General features: G+C 46.8%; 1 protein-coding gene across 1 annotated transcript in view; it reads right to left on the minus strand.

Moving 5' to 3' along the window:
* The window catches only part of THAP3 (THAP domain containing 3), a 203295-nt gene that overhangs the window by 48791 nt on the left and 128846 nt on the right, over nt 1–25658 (minus strand). The window contains exon 4 of the mRNA XM_086922164.1: nt 3210–3281. Coding sequence (XP_086778290.1) covers nt 3210–3281 — 72 coding nt within the window. The remainder of the gene's footprint in view (nt 1–3209; nt 3282–25658) is intronic.

Raw genomic sequence — 25658 nt, forward strand, 5'->3', positions numbered from 1 at the left:
GGGCTGGGGGGCAAAGGTGTTCACTGATTGGGTCATCATATGGAGCATGCACCATGTGAAGCAAGGGGCAGGGCCAGTGTGGTTATACAATCAGTCGGGTTCAGGTGGGGTTACAGCGTCTTTAAAGAGGCTTAGAGCCCAGAGTTTTGGAAGCAGGAGACGTTCTTGCTCTACTTTACAGAGCTAGTTAACCAATAGTTGCCATATTTTGGTAAAGCGGGTGTCGCAAAACTGCAGGTGCGCTGTAAAGAGTTCCATAGTCATTAATTGCCTGAAGTGCACGAACCAAGCGGCAATAGGGGGAGTTGCTCTTTTCCATTATAGTGCAATACGTTTTTTAGCGGCTTCTAGCATGTGGAGAGCAATGTACCAATCTCTATGGGGGAGCGCTCTCAGGTTGTTGGGCTTAAGGCCTAGAAGAATTGTGGCTGTGGATTCAGGCAGGGGGAGCCAAGTACCTCCTTAATATGACTAAGAACCTCCTTCCAGAGTAGGGTCAGGAGCAGACACGCCCACTAGATGTGAATAAAGTCCCCCGGAGCGCTTGTGCATCTCCAGCACAGCGGGGAGGCAGTGGGGAACATCCTGTGCAATCGAGAGGGTGTATAATACCACTGTGTCATGATCTTGTACGCGGATTCTCGTTGTGATGTACTGCGATAGACCTTCGGTATGTCCCGCCTAAACGTCTCCACTGAGCAGGCGTAATTTCAGTGTGAGATGCCAACTGCCATTGGTGCTGGTACTGGTGGGTGGTTACCAGCGGGGGGTATTGCAGAATCTGGTAGGTCCGAGAGATTAGTCCCTTCGAGTCATCAAAGGATCATACCAGACGCTCAAAGGGGGTGAATGGGCGGGTGGCGGCTTGTTGCATATCAGGCATGGACAGCCAGTGTCGAAGCTGTGCATACTGGAGCCTAGCTCCCTCTGGGAGTCAGAACTCCTCCTTGCATTGAGCAAAGGTTTTGAAGGTGTCCCTGGCAAACAGATCTCGGATCGTTCTACATGAGCACACTTTTATGTACTAGAGTTCAGGATGTGCAAGGTACAAACACCTCTTATGTTTGATTTAATAGATTATAATGTTGCTCCATTTATAATAAGAATTAGGCCATGTTTACGGTTTACATGACTACTGACTAGCCTCTTAATTTAATAATGGCATTATCGCTGTGGGGGCGAGCCATGAATGCTTCTAAAAACCTCTAATAAATGTCTGTCTAAGATGTAATATAACCTGATGTACTAAGGTGAAAGCCTTCTGCATGCTAAAGAAATACACGTTTTTTAGTATTTTGAAGAGATTAGATCATATTTTTATATAATGTTTGTTGCACTATATATATCCCATACGTTTATATGACAGTGCATGGACTCTTAGAGCCAAGCATTAGCCATGGCTTATCTCTAGCTTTGCTTGCCCTATTAATATACCAGTGTTTCCTCTCTATTTGAGGCTCGGGCTTAATACATGGAGCAATCAGTCACCAGACAACATCATTTGTAAAAGGTGAGGACTAGAAAGATGGAGCCCTGCCCACATGCACCAATGTGAGAATTCTATCATCAAAGCTTCGTAGTAGAGACGAACAGATGTGAGTACAGTCAAAAATATATTTACAACCCTCAAACGCCTTCTTGGCTTGACAGGTAGGTCTGTGGGCCCTAAGTCTGGTCTGCAAGGCCTGTGCCGGTTTTTCTCATTTCACTAAGAGGTTTTAACATGTACAGTTTTTGAATCAGGATCCTAAACGTGTATAGTGAGCAGTTAACAAAAAAACGTTGTAAATCTGAACACGCAGAAGTACTCCTTTCATGGGTGCAAATGTACTACCTTTTGGAATGCACAACCGCTGGCAGAAATAGGCTTGGCAAGCTGTGCCAGTCTCAAGTTTATAAGCATATGAATGGCAATCAAAGACCCAAAAGGTGATAGGATGAATGGTTGCAAACAAATGGCAATTGCTCAGGGTAGTATTCCAACCCATTGCTTTACGCTCACTGTGCCACTCTAAACTGAGGATCACCTTATGCAAATCAGTATTTACCCTGTTCCTCATAGAAACAATCCTTCCTGAACCTAGTTGGGAAATTTAAGATCCAACCCCCCCTCCCTCCCCAACCCCCCAAATCTTTCTTACTGAGCTATGTTGCTGTTTCTGATTCGGAATGGGACACTTACCTCTCACACATTTGGTAACCTTGATCTGGACTTTGACGACCTGATCCATCTGAAACAGGTCGTCTGGCACAAGGCTGAAGGAGAGAAATGGTTGAGTATCTGGAATCTTTCACCCTCCTAGTGGTGTGGCAAGTGTGCCATGCGTACTCATGCAAGCAAGGAAATGTCTCAGCCAGTTTGCTAGTGTTGATAGCAAAATACAGCTATCTTCGAGTTGTGCTGGACCCTGTGCCCGCTGGACTACTTCACAGCTCTGCTCAAACATCCTCCCTTGGTTACTTGCACTGCTCACAAAGGGCCAGGGAGGGTGTCTGCCGCAAGGGAGCAAAGTGGCCTTAGATGCATGATTTCCTGCCTCACTGACAGAGTAGGTGCTCAGTGAGAACAGGGGCACTCTAGTTACACACCCGTTATCACCTCTTGAAGCCACTGCCTGACCAGAGACTGGGTTAACTTTACTATATATGCCCACCAGGTCGCTCCAGGGGCACCTCACATTGAGTACATAGATACATTGGTTAACTGATTTCGTGGATCTGGTCAGTGCAAAAAATAGCCATGGCATGATGTGCATGGCTTTCAAAAAGAGTAGTAAGGCAGAAGCTACAAGAGGTAAACAAAAATGAAGAAAAGAACAAAAATTTATCAGAAAAAAGAAATAATTTTTTCTCTGAGAAAGGGGTTCCAACCCACACTGATGAGCAGAAAAAGAAAACGACTCAAAGGGTGCCCATGCATGTGTGGAGGGGTTGGGCCTGGGACATCAACAAACCCTGGATGCCCTGCGTCCAATGTACAGGGCACCCAAAGCTCTATTAAACACAAACACAGTCCATTCATGCAACTAGATGTTAGAGTACCCTAAGCTTCATTTTGGAAAACAGCTAGTACATGCAAGTATGTAGGCTTTTCCCACGCATATTTCTGAATGAGTATCCGGCGTGACTTGATAGAGAAATTTGTAGTGAAAGTGCAAGAAAATAGCACCTGTTAGTTCAATTTTTCACAAATAAAACTGCATTCTCACCATTTCTGTGGCTTGTGCTGTTTCCAAGAGTCTTTTCTTCCAACATTTAGTTTCGGTGATACTCTGTTCTTCCTGAAAAAAAAATGTTTACTAGAAAATCGTATTTGTGGAAATCATAGTTATTTATTTTTATTTGGCGTGGATAGCATTATATCAGACATAGCATTGTAAAACTGTAAATGGAAAATAAAAGACTGACGTGTTTGCATGGCAACTCAGGTCTGCAAATATCTTTCCAAATTCTGAGACATAGGTTTTCAAGGCAACAAAGAATTCCACAGTTCTGCGACAATGTAGTCGTAAGGATAAAAATGGCCAGAGATAGCATTTTCCAATGGATATCATCAGTCAAAGGTCAGCACCTACCTCAGGATGAGCCCACCCAGATACCTTGCTAAATGGCCAAAGCTAAGCTTGGGGTACAGCCCTTCTAGGAACAGTATCTGTCAAACAACCGATTCCATAACATGCTTACCTTCCAAATCGGATGGTCCACATACACATATTATACAGAAACAGTTACTGATTTGAGGAGTTCAATGTTGGCATACACCAGTTCTCCCAAGTGTGTCCTGGATAATTCATTTCATTTCATAAACTTTATTCGACAATTTAAGTCATAAAAGTATACATAAAAAAATCTGTATTTTAAAACCCGTTAAAATTCATACAATAAATATTAAAAAGGAATTAAACTACAGTAGACTATTGTCGAATATCAACTTACATATTTAAAATCAATCTGATCAATATACAATTCTTTCAAGGGTATATTACACAGGAGCTCACAGCTAAAACTAGATCATTATATGTCTGTTGCTATTTGTTTTGAACGAATTACCCAAGCCCATTTTAAGAACCTAGCCACAGCAACAGCAATTGTAGGGGTTGGGTCAGTACTTAGAATTCTAAGAGCCTCTTCGTGCCTATGTATCCCAAGCAATTTACATATAGGCTTAATCCACATCGTTCTGGGAGCAGTGTACATGGGACAGAAGAAGAGGAAATGGCTTATAGACTCTTGTTCCTCCCCACACTTTGGACATCTGTCGTTACCATTTTTTCCTGCCCAATTTGCTGTAAAAGACCTTACTGGGAGGGTGCCCACTCTGAGCTGAAAGTAGAGCTTACGATCCAGCTGTTTCCCAATTATATCCCAATAAGGCTCCAGAATTAGGTGGGCCTTAATATCCATGAAACGACCTGTCAGGTGCCGGGAGAGACCCTTTGACCTCTCTTCTGTAATCACCATCTCCCAGTACTTTTTTTTAAAAAGAGTTTTGGAGGGAAAAAGAGCGTTTTCCGGGTCTTCCCACAATTCCCTCATTCCCAATTTAAAAAGTAAAGACTGAATGGCCTTTAACCATTGTATTTTTCGGGAGGAATCCTTCTTCATTATCTCCCTCAAGCCCTGAGCATAGTGGCTTAGTTCTTCTGTGGTCTATAGGCGGCGCCAGTAAAGTAGGGGCCGCAAAAGGGCAAGGTCCTGCACCGCCTTTTTTCCAAGGTCCCACATTAATGGTGTTATCGGGGTACTTACGGGAACGCTAGTAGCTTTTCGTAGAAATTCATTTTCTGCTAGCGTCAATTTCCCAAGATCTTCAAAACCCCAAAGTTCGGCACCGTAAAGGGCCGAACTTAGGACCTTCATCCCATATACTTCTAATAGTGGGCTAATGGGCTTTGTCAATGAAGAGGTAAATTTTTTCAAGAGAACGCCTGCCTGCTGTCTGTGTTTTAAAACTACAATGTCTATTTGTCTAGACCACCCCAGATCTCTCTGGAGTGTAACCCCCAGGTAAGTGAAGGCATCTACCCGCTCCAGCGGGGAGCCATTCATATGTATCGTCCCTCTAAAAGGCCTGGCAGTCCCATGAGCTTTACAGCCCGTAAGGACCATAAACTTGGTTTTTGCCGTGTTTATTTCTAAGCCCCTGTCGAGACAAAAGTCTTCATAGCGCCGTAGCGCTTGTTGGAGCCCCCTGGATGTTTTTGAGATGATGAGGGTATCGTCCGCAAACATGAGGTTCGGGACCCGCTCACCACGCAACGCAGGGGCGTCGGTCGGGACCAGGGAGAAGTAGAAAGTGTTCACCAGATAAGTTAGCACAGCCAGTGCTAGGCATCAGAGTTTTGGGATGCTTGGAAAGCTGCTTCTAGTTTCTTGTGCAAAGGACAGCACAGCGCCCTATGACTCGTCAGCCAAACCAGCTCCAGGAGGAACCTAACAATTACAGGAAAGGGAGCACACTGCCGGTTTATCAGCAGCGGCCCTCCTAAGAGCATTCTGGTTGTTGCAGTTCATAGACGTTTTAAGTCCTCACGAGCAGAACATGGTCACCATCAGTGTTAGCAGAGCCTGTGCTGAACGTCTGAGGTTTGGGGGTCTTTACAATGCTGCTTATAGCTTCTCATGTAAAGTACCAGTCCAGGCATGGAGGTGCCGCCAATGGATCGTCAGCCAAAGAGCTCCAGGGAGAGTCCAACAATTACAGAGGAGAACCTCTAATGATGAACGACAATGCGCAGGAAGCACTTGTCCTGGGATGCCAGCAATGACTATGGTAACACTGAAAAAAACTCTTTCTTCCTTGTGAGTGAATCAATTACTATGGATTGCACCAACCAGAAGGCACTTGGGAGAACTAGTGCTGATATGCAGGCAGTGTACCCCACAATAAATCACCAGTGTCCAGAAACAATGTCCTTCAAAAACACATTGTGGGAAACATCGCCCACCCAGTGTTGCAGCTCATGAAAATCCATGTAAAGGAACAACTAGCTGTTGAAAATCTCAGTTCAACTAATGGCCCCTAGCCCATCACTAATAGTGGCAGCCAAAGGTACACCATCTGGCCAAAGGTACAGTCCATCTAAAGACATACAAAGCCCAGGTACCTTGAGATGGTGTCCAGGAAGGAGTAGTTTCTTTTCTGTAACTCCAGTTCTGTAGAAGGGGTATCTCTGTTATAGTCATAATCTAATGAATAGTCCCGCCCATGTGCGTGGACCCCAGAGCAATCAAAAATAATCTCTTAAAGTGTCGAAAAAATGCAGAACTGCACAGACACTTAAGAGAGAATTTAAAGACATATAATGCAGCTTATAACAGGCTACACTGTCCAGTACTTCAGCTAGAAATTCCACCAAAAATCCACAAAACAGCAAAGCCTGTCCAGATTTCCCTTGCCTTAGGCAAAAACCCCTCTGGATGATAGAGAGGAAGACATGAACAGACAAGACCCATAGGCTGCCATTATGTGGCTCAGAATAGGATACTGTGCCTTTAAGAGAACTTTCCAGAACTTCACAGTATCCCAGAATGCCCTGCAGGTCCCTCTTACTTTCAGTTCTTTTTGAAGGCGTAAGACGCCAGACCTGTAGCATTCCTTACATAAATATCTGTCTCCACCGGGGAGGAGGGCGGGCGCTTATGACTATAACAGAGATACCCCTACTACAGAACTGGAGTTACAGAAAAGAAACTACTCCTTCTGTAGTAGGGGATCTCTGTGTATAGTCATAATCTAGTGAATAGAATGTCAAGCCCATCCCCACACCAAAGCGGCGGTGGAGAAAAGAAACCAACACCACTATTGCGCGAACAAATTACGCAGCGAAGCCTGTCCAACCTGAGCATCCGCCCTGGCATCAGTGTCCAGACAGTAATGCTTAGCAAAGGTATGAACCGACTTCCAAGTGGCGGCCTTGCAAATTTCTGCAATCGGCACATTACGGAGCAAGGCTGTCGTGGCAGCTTTGCCCCTGGTGGAATGAGCCTTAGGCTTACCTCCTAAGGTCTTATTAGCTTTCTGGTAACATAGTTGTATGCAGGACACAATCCACCTAGAGATGGATTGCTTAGAGGTCGCAAGACCCGTCCTGACCGATCCATAATTGATAAACAATTGGTCTGACCTACGAATACCTTTAGTCTTATCCAGATAAAATTTCAACACCCTCCTAACATCCAGGGAATGTAAAGACCTTTCCGCTGGAGATGAAGGATTCTGAAAAAACGTAGGCAAAGTTATAGTTTGGTTGACATGAAAGTCAGAAATAACCTTGGGAAGAAATTTAGGGTGAGTACGCATAACAACCTTAGCAGCATGAAATACAGTATAAGGTTCATTACAACACAACGCCTGAATTTCACTCACCCTGCGGGCCGATGTAATGGCCACGAGGAACGCCGCCTTCCAGGACAGGTGCTGCAACGAAGCCTTATGAATGGGTTCAAAAGGCTCCTTCATCAAACTGGACAGCACCACATTCAATTCCCATGAAGGCGAAGGAAGCCTGACAGGAGGGAACACTTTCTTCAAGCCTTCCAAAAAGTCTTTGATCACAGGGATCTGGAAGAAGGAAGTCTGTGAAGAGCTTTTCCTGTAGGCAGTCAATGCAGCAAGATGAACCTTAATGGAATGAACATTAAGGCCAGGCCGCGCCAAATGCAGAAGGTAAGGAAGGGTGACATCTTCCTTGCACGTCGTTGGGTCAAAGTTCCTGGACACACACCAGGTACAAAACCTCTTCCACTTGTAAGCGTAGGACGTCCGAGTGGAAGGTCTCTTAGACTCCTTCAGTATGTCCATGCAATCTCCGGGCAGATTTAAATGGCCATATTGCACAATCTCAGGAGCCATGCCGCCAAACTCAAGGACGAGAGGTTGGGGTGCAACATCTGCCCCCCGAACTTCGTGAGAAGGTCCGGCCTGCACGGCAACCGTATGTGTGGAAGGAGGGACCGGTGTAGAAGGTCCGTGAACCACCACTGTCTGGGCCATTCCGGGGCAATCAGGATCATCCGTGCCCTGGACCGGGACAGCTTGATGAGCACCGCTGGAATCAGGGGAATGGGCGGAAAAGCGTAAACAAAGCTGTTCGACCAGTTGATCCAGAGTGCATTCCCCAGCGTCCCTTGCTGGTAGTATCTGGAGGCGAAGTCTCGGCATTTGCTGTTTTCAGCGGTGGCGAACAGATCTACGTCTGGAGTCCCCCACCTTTCGAAGACTTCTCCTAGTACGTCGTCGTTTATGACCCATTCGTGGTTTTCCTGAATCAGTCTGCTCAGTGCGTCCGCCTGAACATTCTGCACACCTGGCAGATGGGTAGCCGTTATTGTCAATCCCCTGGCCAGAAGCCAGCGCCAGATCGTCTGCGACTCCCGAGACAGGGTGCGCGATCTCGACCCCCCCTGCTTGTTGAGGTAATACATCGTGGTCGTATTGTCCGTCTGTACAAGCAGAGAGTTGGTCCAGAAGGATGGATGAAAGGCCTTCAGTGCCAAGTGAACAGCTCTGAGTTCCAGGAAATTGATGTGATACGTGGACTCTGTCTGAGACCACGTGCCTTAGATCTGTAAGTCTCCCGAATGAGCTCCCCAGCCCTGGAGAGAAGCATCCGTCACGATAGTCTGAGTAGGAATGTCCTTGTGGAAGGGAACCCCTCTGAGGAGATTCTCCGCTGAACACCACCACTTGAGAGACTGAAGAGCATGCAGGGACAGTCGTATCCTGTCGTCCCAAGATCCTCTCCTCTGGTCCCATTGGTCCTCCAAGCACTCCTGCAGAGGTCTCATGTGTAGTCGTGCATGAGGAGTGAGGAAGATACAAGAGGCCATCGACCCCAGTAGAGAAGACACCGTTCTCACTGTTGTAGATGGAGCGGTCATAAGAGCCTGAGCCTTCCGAAGGATCGATCGCCGTCGCTCCTCCGAAGGAGACACGCTTGCTGAAAGCGTATTGATGGTGGCTCCCAGGACCGGGATCGGGACAGACTTGGACATGTTGATGTGCAACCCCAACTTGTTCGAGAGAACGCACGTCTTCTGGAAGTCTGCTTGAGCTTCCGAGAAGGAGGAGGCCTTGATCAACCAATCGTCCAGGTACGGGTAGACAAACACCTTGTTCCTCCTGAGGTGTGCCGCTACCACTGCCATGCACTTCGAGAATGTCCTGGGCGCAGATTTCAGCCCGAAAGGCAGCACTGTGTATTGGTAATGGTTGGTGCTGACTTGAAATCGCAGAAACTTCCTGTGTTTGTACGCGATGGGCACGTGGAAGTACGCATCCTGTTGGTCTATGGCTCAAAGCCAGTCCCCCTGTTGCAACTGAGGATAAATCTGATGCAACGACAGCATGCAAAACTTTTCTCTGCGAATCCACTTGTTTGCCTGCCGCAAGTCCAGAATGGGCCTGAACTCGTTCTTGTCCTTCTTGCGAACCAGAAAGAACCGGGAGTACAGACCTTTTCCTCTTTGAGACAGAGGTACGTCTTCTATCGCCCTTTTCCTTAACAGGATATCGGCCTTCCCCTGGAGCTCGCGCAGTTGATACTGCGAGCTGACCGGAGGGATCGCTGGAGGAGGGCTGATGAATCGAAGACTGTATCCATTGCAAACAATATTCAGCACCCACTTGTCCTGAGTAATTTTTCTCCACTCTGCCAGAAAAAATTGAACGCTTCCCCCCACAAAAGCGGGTAACGGATGACGGGGAAGTAACCGCTCAGGGTCGAGACCCGGCCGGGCCCTTGTTCGCGGTAGAGGACTGTTGTCCCCCTCTGCCCTTCTGACGTTTCTGGAAGGGTCTCCGGAACTGCTGCTGTTGTTGCTGCTGCTGTCCCGAAGACTGCCCCGTCCTCTTCCCTGTGCGCCGTAGCACCTCTGGAAAGGCCTGAAAGATTTCTTCTCTTTGGGCTTCTCCAAGCCCACAGCCGTCAGGGTCTCTGCCTCCGCCTTCAGGCGGGCCATCTCATCATCTGCGTGTTTACCGAAAAGGGTCTCTCCGGAAAAGGGCAGATTGGCCACCCGCTGCTGGGCCTCCGGCTTGAGTGACGTGAGCCGAAGCCAGGCGTGCCGCCGCTGGTTGATTCCATGGCAGTAACCATGTGCGGCCAACAGGGAGGTGTCCGCCGCTGCACTGATCATCTGGTTTGAAACCAGCATCCCCTCCTTGAGGATCTCCTGGAAGTCCTCCCTCTTGTCTCTCGGAAGCAGTTCCACGAACTGTTGAAGGGAGTCCCACAGCGCCCGGTCGTAACGGCCTAGCAGAGCTGTATCGCTGGCAGCTTTCATGGCTGCGGAAGCGGTCCCACACGCTTTCCTTCCTGCTGAGTCGATCCACCGACTCTCCTTATCTGGCGGCACAGTGGATGACGGGGAGGTAGAGTGTAATTTTCTGGCCGCCGTCACAATCACCGAATCCGGTACCGGATCCATTCTCAGGAATGCAGGGTCCGAATCCGGGGCCCTGTACTTCTTCAGAAGCCGGGACGGAGCGGCCTTCACCAACGCTGGCATGAGGCACAGCTCCTCCGCAGGTTCCTTCAGTCCAGGCACCAGAGGCAGAAGAGGGCGAGACAAGTGCTTCTTGTGAAGCGTCTCGAATATCACAGACGTCGTAGGTGTTGGAGCCGTCACCGTGATAAATAACTTCGCAGCCCCCCTCAGGAGAACCTCCTGGAACGTGGCAATGTCGTCCACTGGAGAGATCCTGGTCTCTGGAGAGTCCGATAAGGTCGGCGAGTAGGAAGTATGGGTCCTGTAGGAGTCCGTGCGTGACCTGGACCCCCTCCTCCTATGGCGATGCCTTGATCTGGTGGAGGATCTATGGCGACTCCTTGATCTTCCTCTCCGTCCGGAGCGTGAACGGGACCTCCTCGGCCGAGGACGATCAACCGGGTCCACAGGAACAGGTGATTTAGGTTTTGATGGAGCCTTAGGTTTAGGCGTACCCTTCGGAGGCGTCGGAAGCTTAGGCAAAGAGGTTGACCTCGGAGGAACCGGAGGTGGCACCTCAGGTAACCCAGATCCAGGTTGCGGTGGAGGCAACGGAGGCGGGGTAGGTGTCCTCGGACGGGGACCCCTCGGTAACGGAGGAGGGGGAGTCATCTTCCCCGACGGGGTATATACCTCGGAATACACCGAGCGCGGGGAACCCCCTTCCTTTCCAGCCTGGGACGTAGGCAAACCTCCCTCGCCACCTCTTTTCGGCATCGAAGAACGGCGACCATACGGCGAGCGTCGGCCCCTGGACGCCGAGCGCCTCTTCCTCGGAGTCAAACGCCTTCGGCGCCTCGACGGCGACCTTCCATGCCTCGACGGAGATCTTTTGTGCCTCGACGTCGAACCTCGGTGCCTCGACGTCGAACCTCTGTGCCTCGACGCCGAACCTCGGTGCCTTGACGGCGACCTCATGCGCCTCGACGGCGACCTCCTGTGCCTCGACGGCGACCTCCTGTGCCTCGACGGCGACTTCCTGTGCCTCGACGGCGACCTGGCCTTCGACGGCGACCGTGGCGGCGAGGAACTCACCGACGACGCCCGCCTCCTCTTCGCCGACGGCGAACGGCGGTATCGCCTCGACGGCGAGCGCTGACGCCGAGCTCGTCGACGCCGATCGCTCAACGTCAACACCGACGAGGACGACGATGACGCAGACACCGGAGACTTCGAAGGTCTGGTAACATCCCTCGACGCCGATCCTCGACGTCGTTTCGTCTCCGACGATGGGGAACAGACTGCAGTCATTCCTCTCGACGCCGTAGTGGGCGCAACGGACCCCGGCGGAGAATGGTGACGTTTGCTGGTCTTCCTGCCCCTGGGGAGCCCCCCAGGGGTCTCAGCATGGGCAGAAGAAGCCCCTCCAGACCCACCTTGAGCCTTCAGTCTCCTTTCCTCGAGACCCTGAAGTCTGATCTTCTTCCTTTCCCTCAGGGTCCTTCCAGAGAAGCCTTGGCAGATAGCACACTCCTCTGGAACATGAGAAGCTGGAAGGCAGAGGATACACACCTCATGGTGGTCCGACCTGGCCTTTTTCCTGGAGCACTCCGGGCATTTGTCGAATAAGGCAGGCATCTGCGACAAAAACAGAGTGAGAAAACCAAGAAGAAAGGCCCCACAGCACAATAAAGTACTTTAACTTCGAAAATCAGTGAAAAAACACCAAATAAGTCCCAAAAAGGGAGAGCTCAATGCTCCAGGGTCCTGCTAGCAGGAGCCGGAAAAAAGAACTGAAAGTAAGAGGGACCTGCAGGGCATTCTGGGATACTGTGAAGTTCTGTAAAGTTCTCTTAAAGGCACAGTATCCTATTCTGAGCCACATAATGGCAGCCTATGGGGCTTGTCTGTCCATGTCTTCCTCTCTATCATCCAGAGGGGTTTTTGCCTAAGGCAAGGGAAATCTGGACAGGCTTTGCTGTTTTGTGGATTTTTGGTGGAATTTCTAGCTGAAGTACTGACAGTGTAGCCTGTTATAGGATGCATTATATGTCTTTAAATTCTCTCTTAAGTGTCTGTGCAGTTCTGCATTTTTTCGACACTTTAAGAGATTATTTTTGATTGCTCCGGGGTCCACGCACATGGGCGGGACTATTCACTAGATTATGACTATACACAGAGATCCCCTACTACAGAATATAACTCGGTCAAGGCCTCACACTCCCAGAGAGTGCGTCCGCCAAGGGGAAATAGCCCCGCAATGGTCACAGCCTGCACAAGGCACACAGGCCACTGAAGATACAAGTCCTTAAAAACAGAGCCGCACACAGGATTTGAGGTAACAGCAATATGAGGAGGGAATAACATAGTTTCTTCTTATTTTTTAGCATCTGTTTATTGAGTTTTCATGCCGATCAATTTGTACAAGCAGTGCAGTATAAACATTTATACATCACAATGCACATTTAATTTGATATTAGCCATCTCTTTTACAAGGGATGTGTCATTCCGTCAGTAATCTAACTAAATGTATATTCCCTCACAGTACTGTGTTCTTATCATGCATTTCAATGTGCTATCGGGAGTGGCATAGAGGTCAAAAACAGATTCAAAGTTTACATGTCAGTTCCAAACTTTGCAAACCGATTTAACAATAAAACAACACATAACAAAACAGTAACCGGTATTTAGTCTCTTACAATCCATTGTGCATTTACCTGGGCCCTCTCTGTGTAATCTGCTCACGTGTCTTCTGCTCTTAAAATCTCAGTTTAGTTTTCACTAATTGGGATAGAGCAAGTTCTGTTTCGAAACTGGGTGCCCAAAAGCTGTTAATATCTTCCCTCAGACCTCTGTGATCGTGTATTTCCTGTATCCCTTACTTTCCTCTTGTTTCAAAACGAAGGGGATTATTTCCTATATTAAAAGTGACGCACCGGCATCCCGCTAGTGCGGGGCTGCTATCGAACCACACACTCGCGGCGTGGCACGATGCAGGAGTAACAGAAATCGGAGACCTGTTTGCAGATGGTCACATGCTGTCCTTTGAGGACTTTAGGGCCACTCATCATATTCCGGGGGGATTGTTTCTCCTGCACGCCGGTTTACGACATTACATGACGTGAATATGGACGCAAAATGGGGACGAACCACCCACAAACCCATTGCTAACAATGCAGTACCTTATGGGAACAGGCAGCCACCTAACTAAATGGATTACAGCTGGTATCAGAACAGGGAAAGCGACAACGCTACAACCCCTAAGAACCAAATGGGAGGGCGACATAGGAAGACAGCTCCGGGACAAGGAGTGGGAGGGCATACTCAAATTTCCGAAAAAAGTGGCTAGAAACCCGAAGTTCAAGTTCATTCAGCTGATGGTTCTACACAGGGCATATCTTACACCTCACCGCATACACGCTATGTTTCCTGATACAGTCGACACCTGCCCCCGATGCAGAGCAGATGATGCGAGACTAACGCATATGCTATGGGACTGCCCAAAATTGGGCTATTACTGGAACACTATACATGAGGCGCCTACCGGGGCGGATACCCCCAGGCCAACAAATACCACAGAATATGCCATATTAGGGCTAGGGCCAGTGGAGCGCAAAAGAAGCGTGGCGGCCCGTTTCACTGATATGGCCATGCTACTCGCAAAACGTGCAATAACAATGAGGTGGAAATCGGCCAAACCACCTGACCCAGAACTGTGGAGGGCGGAGGTACTACGATGGGGTAGGGCAGAAGGAGAGGCATTGCAGCGCGAAGAACGCAGGGGTCTCAGGAAAACGCCAATTTCTCTAGATTGGTTTACTATCCTAGGGTCTTTCGAAACAGGAGGGGCCGAAGAGTCTGCCCACTTGTCAACAGCTGATTGAAATGTAGATTGTTTAACCAACGCAACCTCATACCACCGGGGCAATTAGTGCTTCTGGGTGCAGTGATAGGAAACCCTGTACAAATATTGTTTGTGTCCCTATATGACTACATGAAAGCCTGAAAAAGAAGCGAGATATATTGGGCAAAGCCAGATACCGATAGTTTTGGAACAAAACAGCGCATGAGTGCCAAGGACTGGAAAGTTGGGGAGGAGGGAGGTTTACCAGGGGTTTGTTTAACTAAGATGGGAATAAACATAAAATTGAAAATGCATAATATATTCAATGATACTGTAACTCGACGAGCATATCAATGTGCGAATTTCTTGAATGTAGATTGACAAATGCTAATGCTTTATTTATACTGCTAATAAACAGATTTTCAACAAAAAAAAAGTGACGCACCGGCGATGCAAGGGGCTTGTAAATAAGCCTGTAAGTGTTCTGTGTGAGCACATTTATGAACATCTATTTTCCAGCCCTCAGTCAGTGCCTGATCCGTCTTCCAGAGCATGGCGATGCACCTTTTAGCTAGGGTGAAGGTCAAGTCTATGAAGCTGTTACGTGCTCTTTTCGCTTTAGGCCGAGGTGTGATCCCTCACAAGCATACCTCAGTCACACAGTGGATCGCTCTCCCAAGTGTCTCAGTTAGTGCCTCTAAGACACTCCTCTAAAACTCAGTGATTACCACACAATCCCATGCCATGTGTATGAAATCCGTATCATTTAGGTTACAACATTGACACGTGTTAGGTGTTAAATATGTCACATGTGGGTAATTAAAATGTGTATATGTAAGACTATCATTGTGAGGAACTTTTTGAGTGTATGTTTTAGCCCTCTACCACTCTTTGTCCCTGAGCTCTCTATTTACGCAAACCTCCCACTTGGCCCCGGTGGGTTCCATGTCACCTCAAAGCACATGTATGAAGGACCTATAAATCCAAAAGACTAGTCTACTGCCACTCCCCATAGAAAAAAGAAGTTGTAAGGCTTTGTGTGTTTGAAGTTCATCAACTAAGTTTCCCCAAACTTCCTTTATTATTCCTTGATCATAAATGAGAAACTGTGAGACGGGCAGCCAAAATGCCTCCATCATCTCCATTGTGAGGAATTTACCCTGTCCATAGCAGTCTCCTGTGGTGAATGCATCCACTCATCTAGCTATGTTTGGGGCAGTACCCGAATTAGATCCCAGAACAGATGGGGGCAGCTTATGTGGATTGACTCTCGTTTTGTAGGTGCACCTATTCCAGCATTTGTTTCCTCTCCTCCCTAATCGTGGGATCTGCACATGTCCCTTGCTGCGATTCAGTAGGGTGGGGACTAAATCGCTGATTAGATTTCTGATCGCAACAGCAGAAAACAATATTTTCTTACATAGAAGAATTTGGTACCTCAATGAGACTTTGAAGCTCATGCTGCGAGCACTGGTATGAGGAAGACTATGACTCAGAGTAATGAAGCTTACAGCTAAGTAATCCAAGCATTTTCCTCTACCTTTTCTGCTCACTTGTTCTAATTGGCTGAATGAGGACAACAAAACCATGAGGCCCACATGGAAGAGCCTGGAGCACCGATGAGTCCCAAGAAAGGTCTAAAGTTTGACACATCCCTTCGTGAGTAGCTCGTGAAGCCAAGGTTCTGGCTTTACACTCTGGGGGACTTGAGTCAAGTTTATCCCATTATAGAATCAAGGCTACAAGTCTAAGAATGCAGAAACCTGGAAAGGATGAGCTTCTTTTTCATAGACCTGAGAAATTTGAGAGCTCTGTCTAAGTAGGGCTCTCCTAAACTGAGGAGCGATTTCCTGAACTGGAGAAGACAGCACTATACTCAAATGGCAAGTGGGAGAATGTTGATGCCCATACTTGCAATGAAAGTTTGTGGGCAAAGAATACAGCAGCAGAAAGGCGATTACAGCCTGTGGTTTAGCGCAGCACATCACCTATACCGGTAATGAATAAAAAATTGGCCAGGCAGGATCGCATCCTAACTCAGCATTTTTTTCCCACATCCTGATGGTGGAGACCCATTGAGGGCTCCTGTCAGATCCTTAAGCTCTTTACATTCAGAGTGCGTTTTATAGAGAAAATATGCATTGGAGAAGTGTGGCTCACTGGTTAGAGGAGGCAGACCTGGAAGCAGAGGTCAGCCTGGGACCAGGGTTCAATTCCCGGCTCGGCAGGGTCTTGAGTCCTAAAATGTCCATGGACTCGACAATTCTCGCTCCGGTGCCTACTTGATTCACGGGTTCACACTCTGCGACTCTGGGCAATAGCTTGCTTAATCTCCACAATGGCCCCTCGCGGCGGGAGGCCTGGCTTTCACCTTGCTGATGCCCTGCCGGGGTTATCTCACAGGGGAATACCAGGACGGGTTCACTAAGCAAGCGCTTAGAAACCGCTCGGTGATTTGCGCTATATAAATTCCTGTACATTTACATTTACATTTACATCTGCGAGGCAATACTTTCCCGCCATCTCCCCAATCTCAACTCAGCCACACTCAGGATCATCGACTTAGATCCGAGTACATTTCAATCATTTTTTATGGTTTATTTAGGAGTGGCTCTAAATAAAAAAATATTTTGTACACTTCACAGCTGTGTAGATATTTGGGGCACTCGGGATGTAAATAAATGTTTATTCTTACAAACACCTCCCCTCAGGTCAAGCATTGGTTTGTGTCATGGAAAGATGATAAAAATACAAGGCAGAAACTGTCTGTAAATACAAAATGAACATTTACTGACGTTTATGTATTTACGTGCATGTATAATAATGTGCTCTACTTTTGATTTCTCTATAGATTTGCACAGAAAAATATCAAAGCTCAGTTCCCGTGACGCAATTTGGAAAGACCTTAAACGTCTCTCGATCCTGAAGGGAATGAGGTTTTATGCTAACTCCAAGTCAATATATCCAAATGTAGAAGTGATGGGGAAGGTTGGGGAGGGTGGATCATCTTAAGCAAGTGACTGATTATGATAAGTGGGTAGGGTGCATGCATGATACATCTACATTTGTATTTGTTATACATCTACATTATTAAGATTCCACAGAGTTCTTTCTTTTTCCCACCTTTAGTGTCTTCCATTTGGGTTTTATTATTCCAAAAACTTAAGAAAATATTTTTTTTTAAAGATGAGAGTAACAGATAAAGAAAAATCAATTTCAAGCTGGGGCTATGGTGTTATAGGATGTTTTGAAGAAATTCCGATTCCAATTATATGTTAATAACAAGTGTGAACAATAAAATGATGGTGTTAATCAGTATTGTATCAGAATTGAATGATTCAGAATATTAGCACTTCGGTTATAATAAGACCTGCCGGCTGGGGTATGGGAGGCAGATTTTTGGAGAACTGCCTTGCACTATGATTTCTGCTTTTCAGTTCTTAGACTTTTGAGGACCATACAGGATTCAATGGAATTTTTAGTCCTGGATTCGGATGCAGGGCGTAGCCTGCCAAATCGAATCCCTTATTACAGTGGCTAAGACTTAAAGTCGAGGGAGCAGAGCAGGCGAAAATCCAGATGCAAAATCCATTGTGGCCTCCTGCATCAGTGATGTATAATGACTCTCGCACTTTGAAGAAAAGATTAGAGAAAATGAAAGGCCTTCAAGCCTGATGTGTTTTATTGGCACTGAATATTTTTTATGGTCTTAATTATCTTGCTGTTTTGCACTTTTTCATCGTGATCATTAAATCTCAAAAGGCTGGATCGCCTGTCTTACTGGATGAGCGGCCAAGAAACAGAGGCAACTTCACTGTAGGCTGGATATTAAACAACACTTTTCCTTGCCTGTGGAAAAGTATCACATTTCCTTTCATGAGATCTCAATCAGGCGGCTTCAAGAAAGAGTGGGTCTTCTTCAGCTCAAAGACGAACTTGGAAATTGGGTAGTAACTCTAGCTTGGATATACAGCTCGACAAACTTTACTTTACTTTACTTGTGGATTTGTAGAGCGCAAGCGAATCATCTCCAAGGGGATCTATCGGCGCTTTGGGAAAAAGATAACTGTTGGGCGAGCGCATCTAAAACAGCCATGTCTTTACAAGTTTCTTGAAGCTAGTTAACTCATTACAAGCCCTAATGTTCTGTGGCGGTTTATTCCAGTGACTGGCTGCCAAATAGGAGAAGGCTCTCCCACCCATCCTAGCCCTGTGTATTCTCTGGGTACGCAAGAGTTTAGCATTGCTAGATCTTAGTTGGTCGGGCAGGTTGATACCAGAAAATTTATTTCTGAGGTATGCAGGGTCACTCCCTTGTAATGATCTGAAGACCACACAAAGCATCTTAAAGATATCTCGTTTCTTAATCGGGAGCCAGCTCGTTTCTCAATCGGGAGCCAGTGTAACTGGTTCAACAAGGGGGCAGAAGGGGTCTGTGCCGGTTTGTTAAGGGCAAGACAGGATGCTGTGTTCTGCACCACCTGGAACCTTGATGGGAGTTCCTCCCTTGCCCCCACCAGCAGCGAGTTGCCATAGTCCAGACGACACGCCAGGAGTGACTGGATAAGGGTTTTTCTCGCTGACAGAGGGACCCAGGGTAAGACCTTCCTAATCATCCTCATTATGCCAAAACAGGTACCAGGTACCAGCCACTGTCTTAATCTGCTCCTCCATAGACAATTTATCATCTATCCGGATACCAAGGTTCTTGGTCCAACTCCTGGGGCGGGGGGGGGGTCTTCACCCAGTTCGGCAGGCCACCATTCAGGAGACCAGATTGCTTCGGCCTTCCCAAACAGCAGGATCTCTGTTTTTGAGGGGTTGAGTTGTAAAACATTCCTCCTCATCCAGCTGGCAATGCTGGACATGCAGCTTCTAAATTTTAGTTTGGTTGACATGATGTCCTCCTCAATGGGGACAATTAGCTGCGTGTCGTCCGCATATGAGATGGTTGCAAAACCATGGCCTCTGATGATATCAGCCAAGGGAGTCATGTATGCATTAAACAGGGTAGGACTCAGAACAGATCCCTGGGGAACACCCCTGTCCACCCCTGTGGTCTGCGATACAAATGAGTCCAGCTGAATACTCTGGGTTCAGCCTGATAGAAAACTTTGTATCCACTTGAGAGCCCTGCCCTTCACCCCAATCCCCCCCCCCCAATCTGTCTAACAGCAGCTTATGCAAGATGGTATCAAATGCTGCTGACAGATCAAGGAGGCATAGGATCACTGGGGTTCCTCTATCCAGCGTCATCCGTATGGTGTCCGTCACCTCCAACAATGCGGTCTCCGTGCTATGTGATGCCCGGAAGCCGGACTGCGAAGGATACAGGTTATTTTGTTCCAGATAGAGGGATAGCTGTTGATTCACCAAAGTTTCCAGAACCTTCGAGCAGCAGGGAAGAAGCAAGATTGGCCTGTAGTTCTACAGCTCAGTCGGGTCTGCTAGCGCTTTTTTTTTAGAAGAGGCTTTACATGCGGTTTTCCACTTGTTCAGAAATATGGCCGTCTCCAACGAAATGTTATATATTGTGGCAAGCGCATCTGCTAAGATGAGTGTTGACATGACCGCCGGTGGTACAGGATCCAATGGCAAACCAGATTTTTCCCGAATTAATAAAGAGCCCACTTGCTCTTTAGTCACGTACGCGAAGGAATCCAGCCCAAACATTCAGAAGATGTTCCTAGCTTAATTGGTACTCTGCTTTTTCTCTTTAGAAGGGACGAGGAACCTGCCAAGATCTCAAAGTTAGGAATCCAGACCTGATCATATCTATCTAACTCTAAGATTAAGGACTTGCATCATTGACACTGGAAGATGCTTGGAGACACATGCACCCGGGGTGGAAGGCATTTCATACTTAACTCCCTTAACAGCCTCATATTCTCAAACTCGCCATTTCCTCTCACTCAGGGGATCTCGGTTGGTTGAGCATCGGAGTTTTGGAATATGAATGCACTCCAAGATAAAAGACCATGGTCATGGAGGATGAGGCAACATCTCCTGAACGTCGTTTTCATAGCAGTGCTGGCAGATAAATACATAAACCACTAAACAGGTCACAAAATTGTTTTTTAGTACATATGTTTGCCGTGTGGGCTGTCTCACAGCTAATTCCTAGGAGAGTTTTACTACAACTTTCACGTTCCTTAGACTACACTTCTCAGGTGATCACCTGTCGTCAATAGTGCACACCATGATTTGTGCCCTTTTGCGAAACATCCCAGAAACTCTTGGACATGTTTTGAGGTAGCTTCCAGATTCAGTTGCTTCACGATTATTTATTTTCATGGTGTGTCAGAAAGGGGAGGGCCATTTGAGCCTCCACGGTTTATGTGTTGCAGTTAACATGGCAAACACCACTAGATGGCACCAGATACTGAAATGTAGGTCCGGCATTCTCCCGGGCCGCATAAACGATTGACGCGCCTTCCTGCTCGCTCAGATACTGCTTATTGTCTTGAATTCAGCCATGCATCCTGCAAATAGAAAATCACTTGCATCTATAAACCTTTTTTTATTCATGCAGTTAGAAAGCAACAAGCACAGAAAAATAAAAAATAGTACAGCAAACAGCGCAGTTCCCATGTGCATTCAATACGCAGTTAGATATGTGAATAATTATCATTGTGCACAAACCAAGCTGTCCTGATATTCAATTATATCCCTGTGCTGATCAATCGGCGCCCAGTCAACAGGTCGTCGCTACGAACAGCTGTAGTGGTCCCTCCCTGCTAATGGCCGCGTCAGTCCTGGTGCGCTACTCTTTTCAGTCCATGCAGTGCGCCTGTGCAGGTCGTGATGCCATTTATGCACTGAAGGGGCTCAGGATGTCTTTTGGGGGAGGAGGGGTGTTTGATTGCATTAGTTCCCAGTATTCTTTACGTTTTTCCTGTGAATGTGACACATGCATCTTCTAAATAAGGTGTAAGGGGGTGGGGGGGGGTTGGGGGGGGGGGGAGAAGCAGAGATGTATTCGGCTTCCAAGGGTAATCATCTGATAATCAGTAGGGGGAGAATGAATCTGATAAGTCATGGAACCAGAAGTGCTTTCAATGAGTACAAAATAGTGCGAGTACTCTTTTAAATGTGGCGGCGGGGCGGAGCTAAAGGTAAGTCTTGCCGATGCTTATTGTCGTCTATACTAGTTGCAGTACGTACCAAAACACACGAGAAATGATGAATCTCTATAAACAAAACAGGTTAACTCGTTATACAAAACAAAAGCCAAACACAATCATGTTTTAAAATGTCATTGTGTTGTAATAGTTGTCTCACATAAAACACGCACAGGCAAGCAGGTAAACAAACAGACAAACATAAGCAGACACTCGCACTAAAGAATTAGGTGGGATTAAAGCCATTTTAGCCTTCTTACCTCTTACGGCTTGCTTCAATGCACTGTCACTGGGCTGTCTCGATACCTTGCAACACAGCACGATGGTGAACACCCTGATTATCATGCAAACGAGCCCAAACTGAATAGTTCAGCCGGGGCTCGGCGCTACAGAAGTGCTTTGGCTGCCAAAGAGATAGGCTACCACCACTAGTAGTCAATGCGCCTACTCTTTCATGAGTACCGGTGCTTCCTCGGCAGTAGAGAAGTGCCGGCACTCAGAGTGATAAAAATGAGAAGTGTCGGTACTGAGTACCTGTAAGTATCGACTCATTTAAAGCACTGGGTGCCAGAGTCTCGGGGAGAATGCCTCGGAGACCCTCAACCACACATTCACAACTTGTGAAGTAGATTATCTCTGCTCGTGTGGTTTGGTGGATAGTGTCATCATTGGGTCTGTCACTTGAGTGTTCCATTCTCCAAGCGACTTACTGTCCTCCGCCAGGAGGGAGACTGTCTACGTGATGACAATAGTGGGAAGTTGCAATTATTACCTTTCTTGTGTCAAAATATTTTTTGAACAAGAAGGGAAAATCGTTAAAAATATGATACATCTGCCAGCCAGACCTTCACTCGTGGGCAGGTGTGGCGACCCCAGTGCATGGCTACTCTTTTGGCTAGTAATAACAGCATTGTAGTTAGTCAGCAGGCGCCGGCCGGGATGGTCATTACATATCCGAGCAGTCCAAGAAGTGCTGTCTTTTTCATTGGGTGGCTAATCACCTTGGCAATGCAGTCTAAAACCTCAGTCCCATATTCAGCAATTTTTGCACAGCTCCAGGCCAGATGCACAAAGACAACATTCATACAGCTGCAACTTGAGCAGCCAAGGGGAGAATTATACACCCTAAGGAGAAATTTAATAGGTATAAGTCGCAGTCTACAACTGGGTGAGAGAAGGGCCATCAACGAGCAGCAATACTTTTAATACTCCACGGTTACTTCCTCAGATAGGTCAGCCTGCCACCTCTCCAGCACCGTGGGCATTTGATGATATCAGTCAAGCCACTCACCTGCTGATCACGTTAGACTAATGAACAACTACAGTGTAACCACACTCCCACCTTGTTCCTGTGCTGAGCACCATAATACGAGGCAGCTTCAAAATCTTACATTTTCTTTGGCAGAAGGTTGAATTTGTCAGTGAAAAAGTCAACTATTGGGCTCCCTAAAGAACAAATTCTGACATCGGAAAGAAATAGATCCAGGCTGAGTCACAGGAACTGCAGGTAAATTTAATTCAACAACAACATGGGAAAAACAGCAACAGCGTAACAGAGCTTCCGCCCACAGAACTAACTTTGACTAACTATTTCAGAACTCACGTTGTCACATGCCAAGGGAGGGATCAACCCCTTAGATACAACATCAATATTATCCTTTTTTAGGTCAGTCAGATATTAAATGAATGAACATCATGTTTTAACAGGAGCTAGTCAACTAAGCAGGTAGGAGAGGTGATCCAGTCAGGGTCGGACTGGAATGTATGGCAATCTGGCAGTGCTAGAAGGGCTGGTTTGACAGACGGACCAGTTTGACAAAATAGTGTGTGGGCTGGTGTTTTAGCAGTTTGTTGACTCGTTTTATGGTTGGATGGGCCAATTTTGCTGTTGATTTTGTTGTCTTTGGAAGTTCAAACCTGACATGGGGCAGTATTACAGAAGGTGCCCATGGGAGCCTAGTTTGCGAGCACCCGGGGCACTTTGGTATCACAGAAGGTGCTGCAGATGCTTGTGTGTTCCCTTCTGTAATACTGATAGCGCTGTAGCACATAAAGTGCAAGCACTATTTTCAGGGAGCGTTCCCTCATTTGCATGGGTGCGTGCCCCATGCAAATGAAGGAATCAATTCAATTCAATTCAATCTTTATTCGGTTAAAAAAAAACCTTGTAAGATACAATACATACAACTAATAAATACAAGCGGATACAAAGTCACAGTAAAATGTGGGTACACTTAGCAGCACTTTTTCTTGTATCAAATAATACAGAGTATATAATTACATTTCCCTGAGGGTTTTTTTTTTTTTTTTGGTTGCAAGGCAGTTCATCGTAGTCAGCTTGCCTCATCTAACGAGATCACTTAATAAATATACAGAATAAAACAATAAAATATTTTCTATATAAAACAGTACCAGGATCAATAAAAACAACAATGTTATGCTAGCCAGTTCTTTATACTTCTGCACCTAACTTAAACGTTCAATTCTAGCCAGCGATAGTGGAATACAATAGTAGATAAAGTTAGATTTTAAAACCTTTCCTCTTTCTGATCAAAGCTACACATAAGCGGAAACGGCTCAGACTGAACACTATCGGTTGAGAGGTGTCTCCCTTAAAAATTCTAAGCCCAACCCCAATGTGGCGAATGCCTAACATTTTGCATATGGGCTTTAACCATTTTTTCCTTGCGTTAAGATATGCAGGACATATAAATAAAACATGAGACTCATCCTCTTTCAACCCCATTTCACAGAGCTCATAAAACTGAAACAGTATTCCTGTCTGCACCCTTATTACAGTGCCATTTGATTGTTCTGTCCCTCGTTTGCAAAATGCTGTACCAGAATTTTAGATATAGACTTTTAGCCAACGGGGGGTAGATTTCATCCATAAGGGGCTCTAGTTGCATATTCCTTTTTACTTCAAAGAATTTTGAAGTCAGAGTCCCTATATTGGGGTTGGCTAACACTGAGTCACTAATAAACTCCCAGTACCTTTGTTTCAGAAGCTTTTTTGAGCTATTAGTGAGGGAATCTGGGTCTGACCAGAAGTTACTCAGGCCCAGTTTTGCAAACCATTTTTCGAAGTACACTAACCATGGCAGATAAGTGATATTTGTTATAGCCATTATCTCTTTCAGTGCTTCTCTGTAGTCTACCAACTCCTCTGTAGACCACAGGCGGACCCAGTAAAGCAACGGACGAAGAGAAGCATAATCATCTGTGCGTCGAAAATTGAGGTCCCACAGTACAGGGGTCAATGGCGTGGAACCAGGTACACCTAGGAGCTGTCTAATGAAGGTATTCTCTCGAACTAGAAAGGTATCCTTCAATGCATAACCCCAAAGATCTGCTCCATAGAGGGAGGATGATTGTGCTTTACATTTAAATAATTCAATGGCCAATGAAGGAATCCCTTTTCCTCTGCGCTTGCGCTGTATTACAAACGGGCTGGACTGTTCCCATGAGGCACAGGGTCAGACTGATTTGCATATAGCCATGTCTGAACTGGGGTGGCAGAGTGGGCTAAAGAACGGTGATGGATTAAACCCAGATCTTTTGGCTGGGTGGGAGTGTTTGATTGATTCAAATGCTCCATCCATCACCACCCCCTTTTGTACCGCTTTTGGCCGCCATAAGTGTGGCAGGGTATAGACGTGAGTCCCTTGCTCACTTTGCCACTGGATTCAAGCAAGCCGGGCTGAAGACGGCTGGAATGCCAGAAACCGGTCCTCGGAAGCTTGTTTCCGGTCCAGGGAAGACATGGCTTAGCAGTTCGGGCTGGACTGTTCCCATGAGGCACAGGGTCAGACTGATTTGCATATAGCCATGTCTGAACTGGGGTGGCAGAGTGGGCTAAAGAACGGTGATGGATTAAACCCAGATCTTTTGACTGGGAGTGAGTGTTTGATTGATTCAAATGCTCCGTCCATCACCACCCCCTTTTGTACCGCTTTTGGCCGCCATAAGTGTGGCAGGGTATACTCAGACGTGAGTCCCTTGCTCACTTTGCCACTGGATTCAAGCAAGCCGGGCTCAAGACGGCTGGGATGCCAGAAACCGGTCCTCGGAAGCTTGTTTCCGGTCCAGGGAAGACATGGCTTAGCAGTTCGGGCTGGACTGTTCCCATGAGGCACAGGGTCAGGCTGATTTGCATATAGCCATGTTTGAACTGGGGTGGCAGAGTGGGCTAAAGAACGGTGATGGATTAAACCCAGATCTTTTGACTGGGTGTGAGTGTTTGATTGATTCAAATGCTCCCT

This window comes from Lissotriton vulgaris, chromosome 5 (genome assembly GCF_964263255.1).
Source record: "Lissotriton vulgaris chromosome 5, aLisVul1.2, whole genome shotgun sequence".
Lineage (NCBI taxonomy): Eukaryota > Metazoa > Chordata > Amphibia > Caudata > Salamandridae > Lissotriton > Lissotriton vulgaris.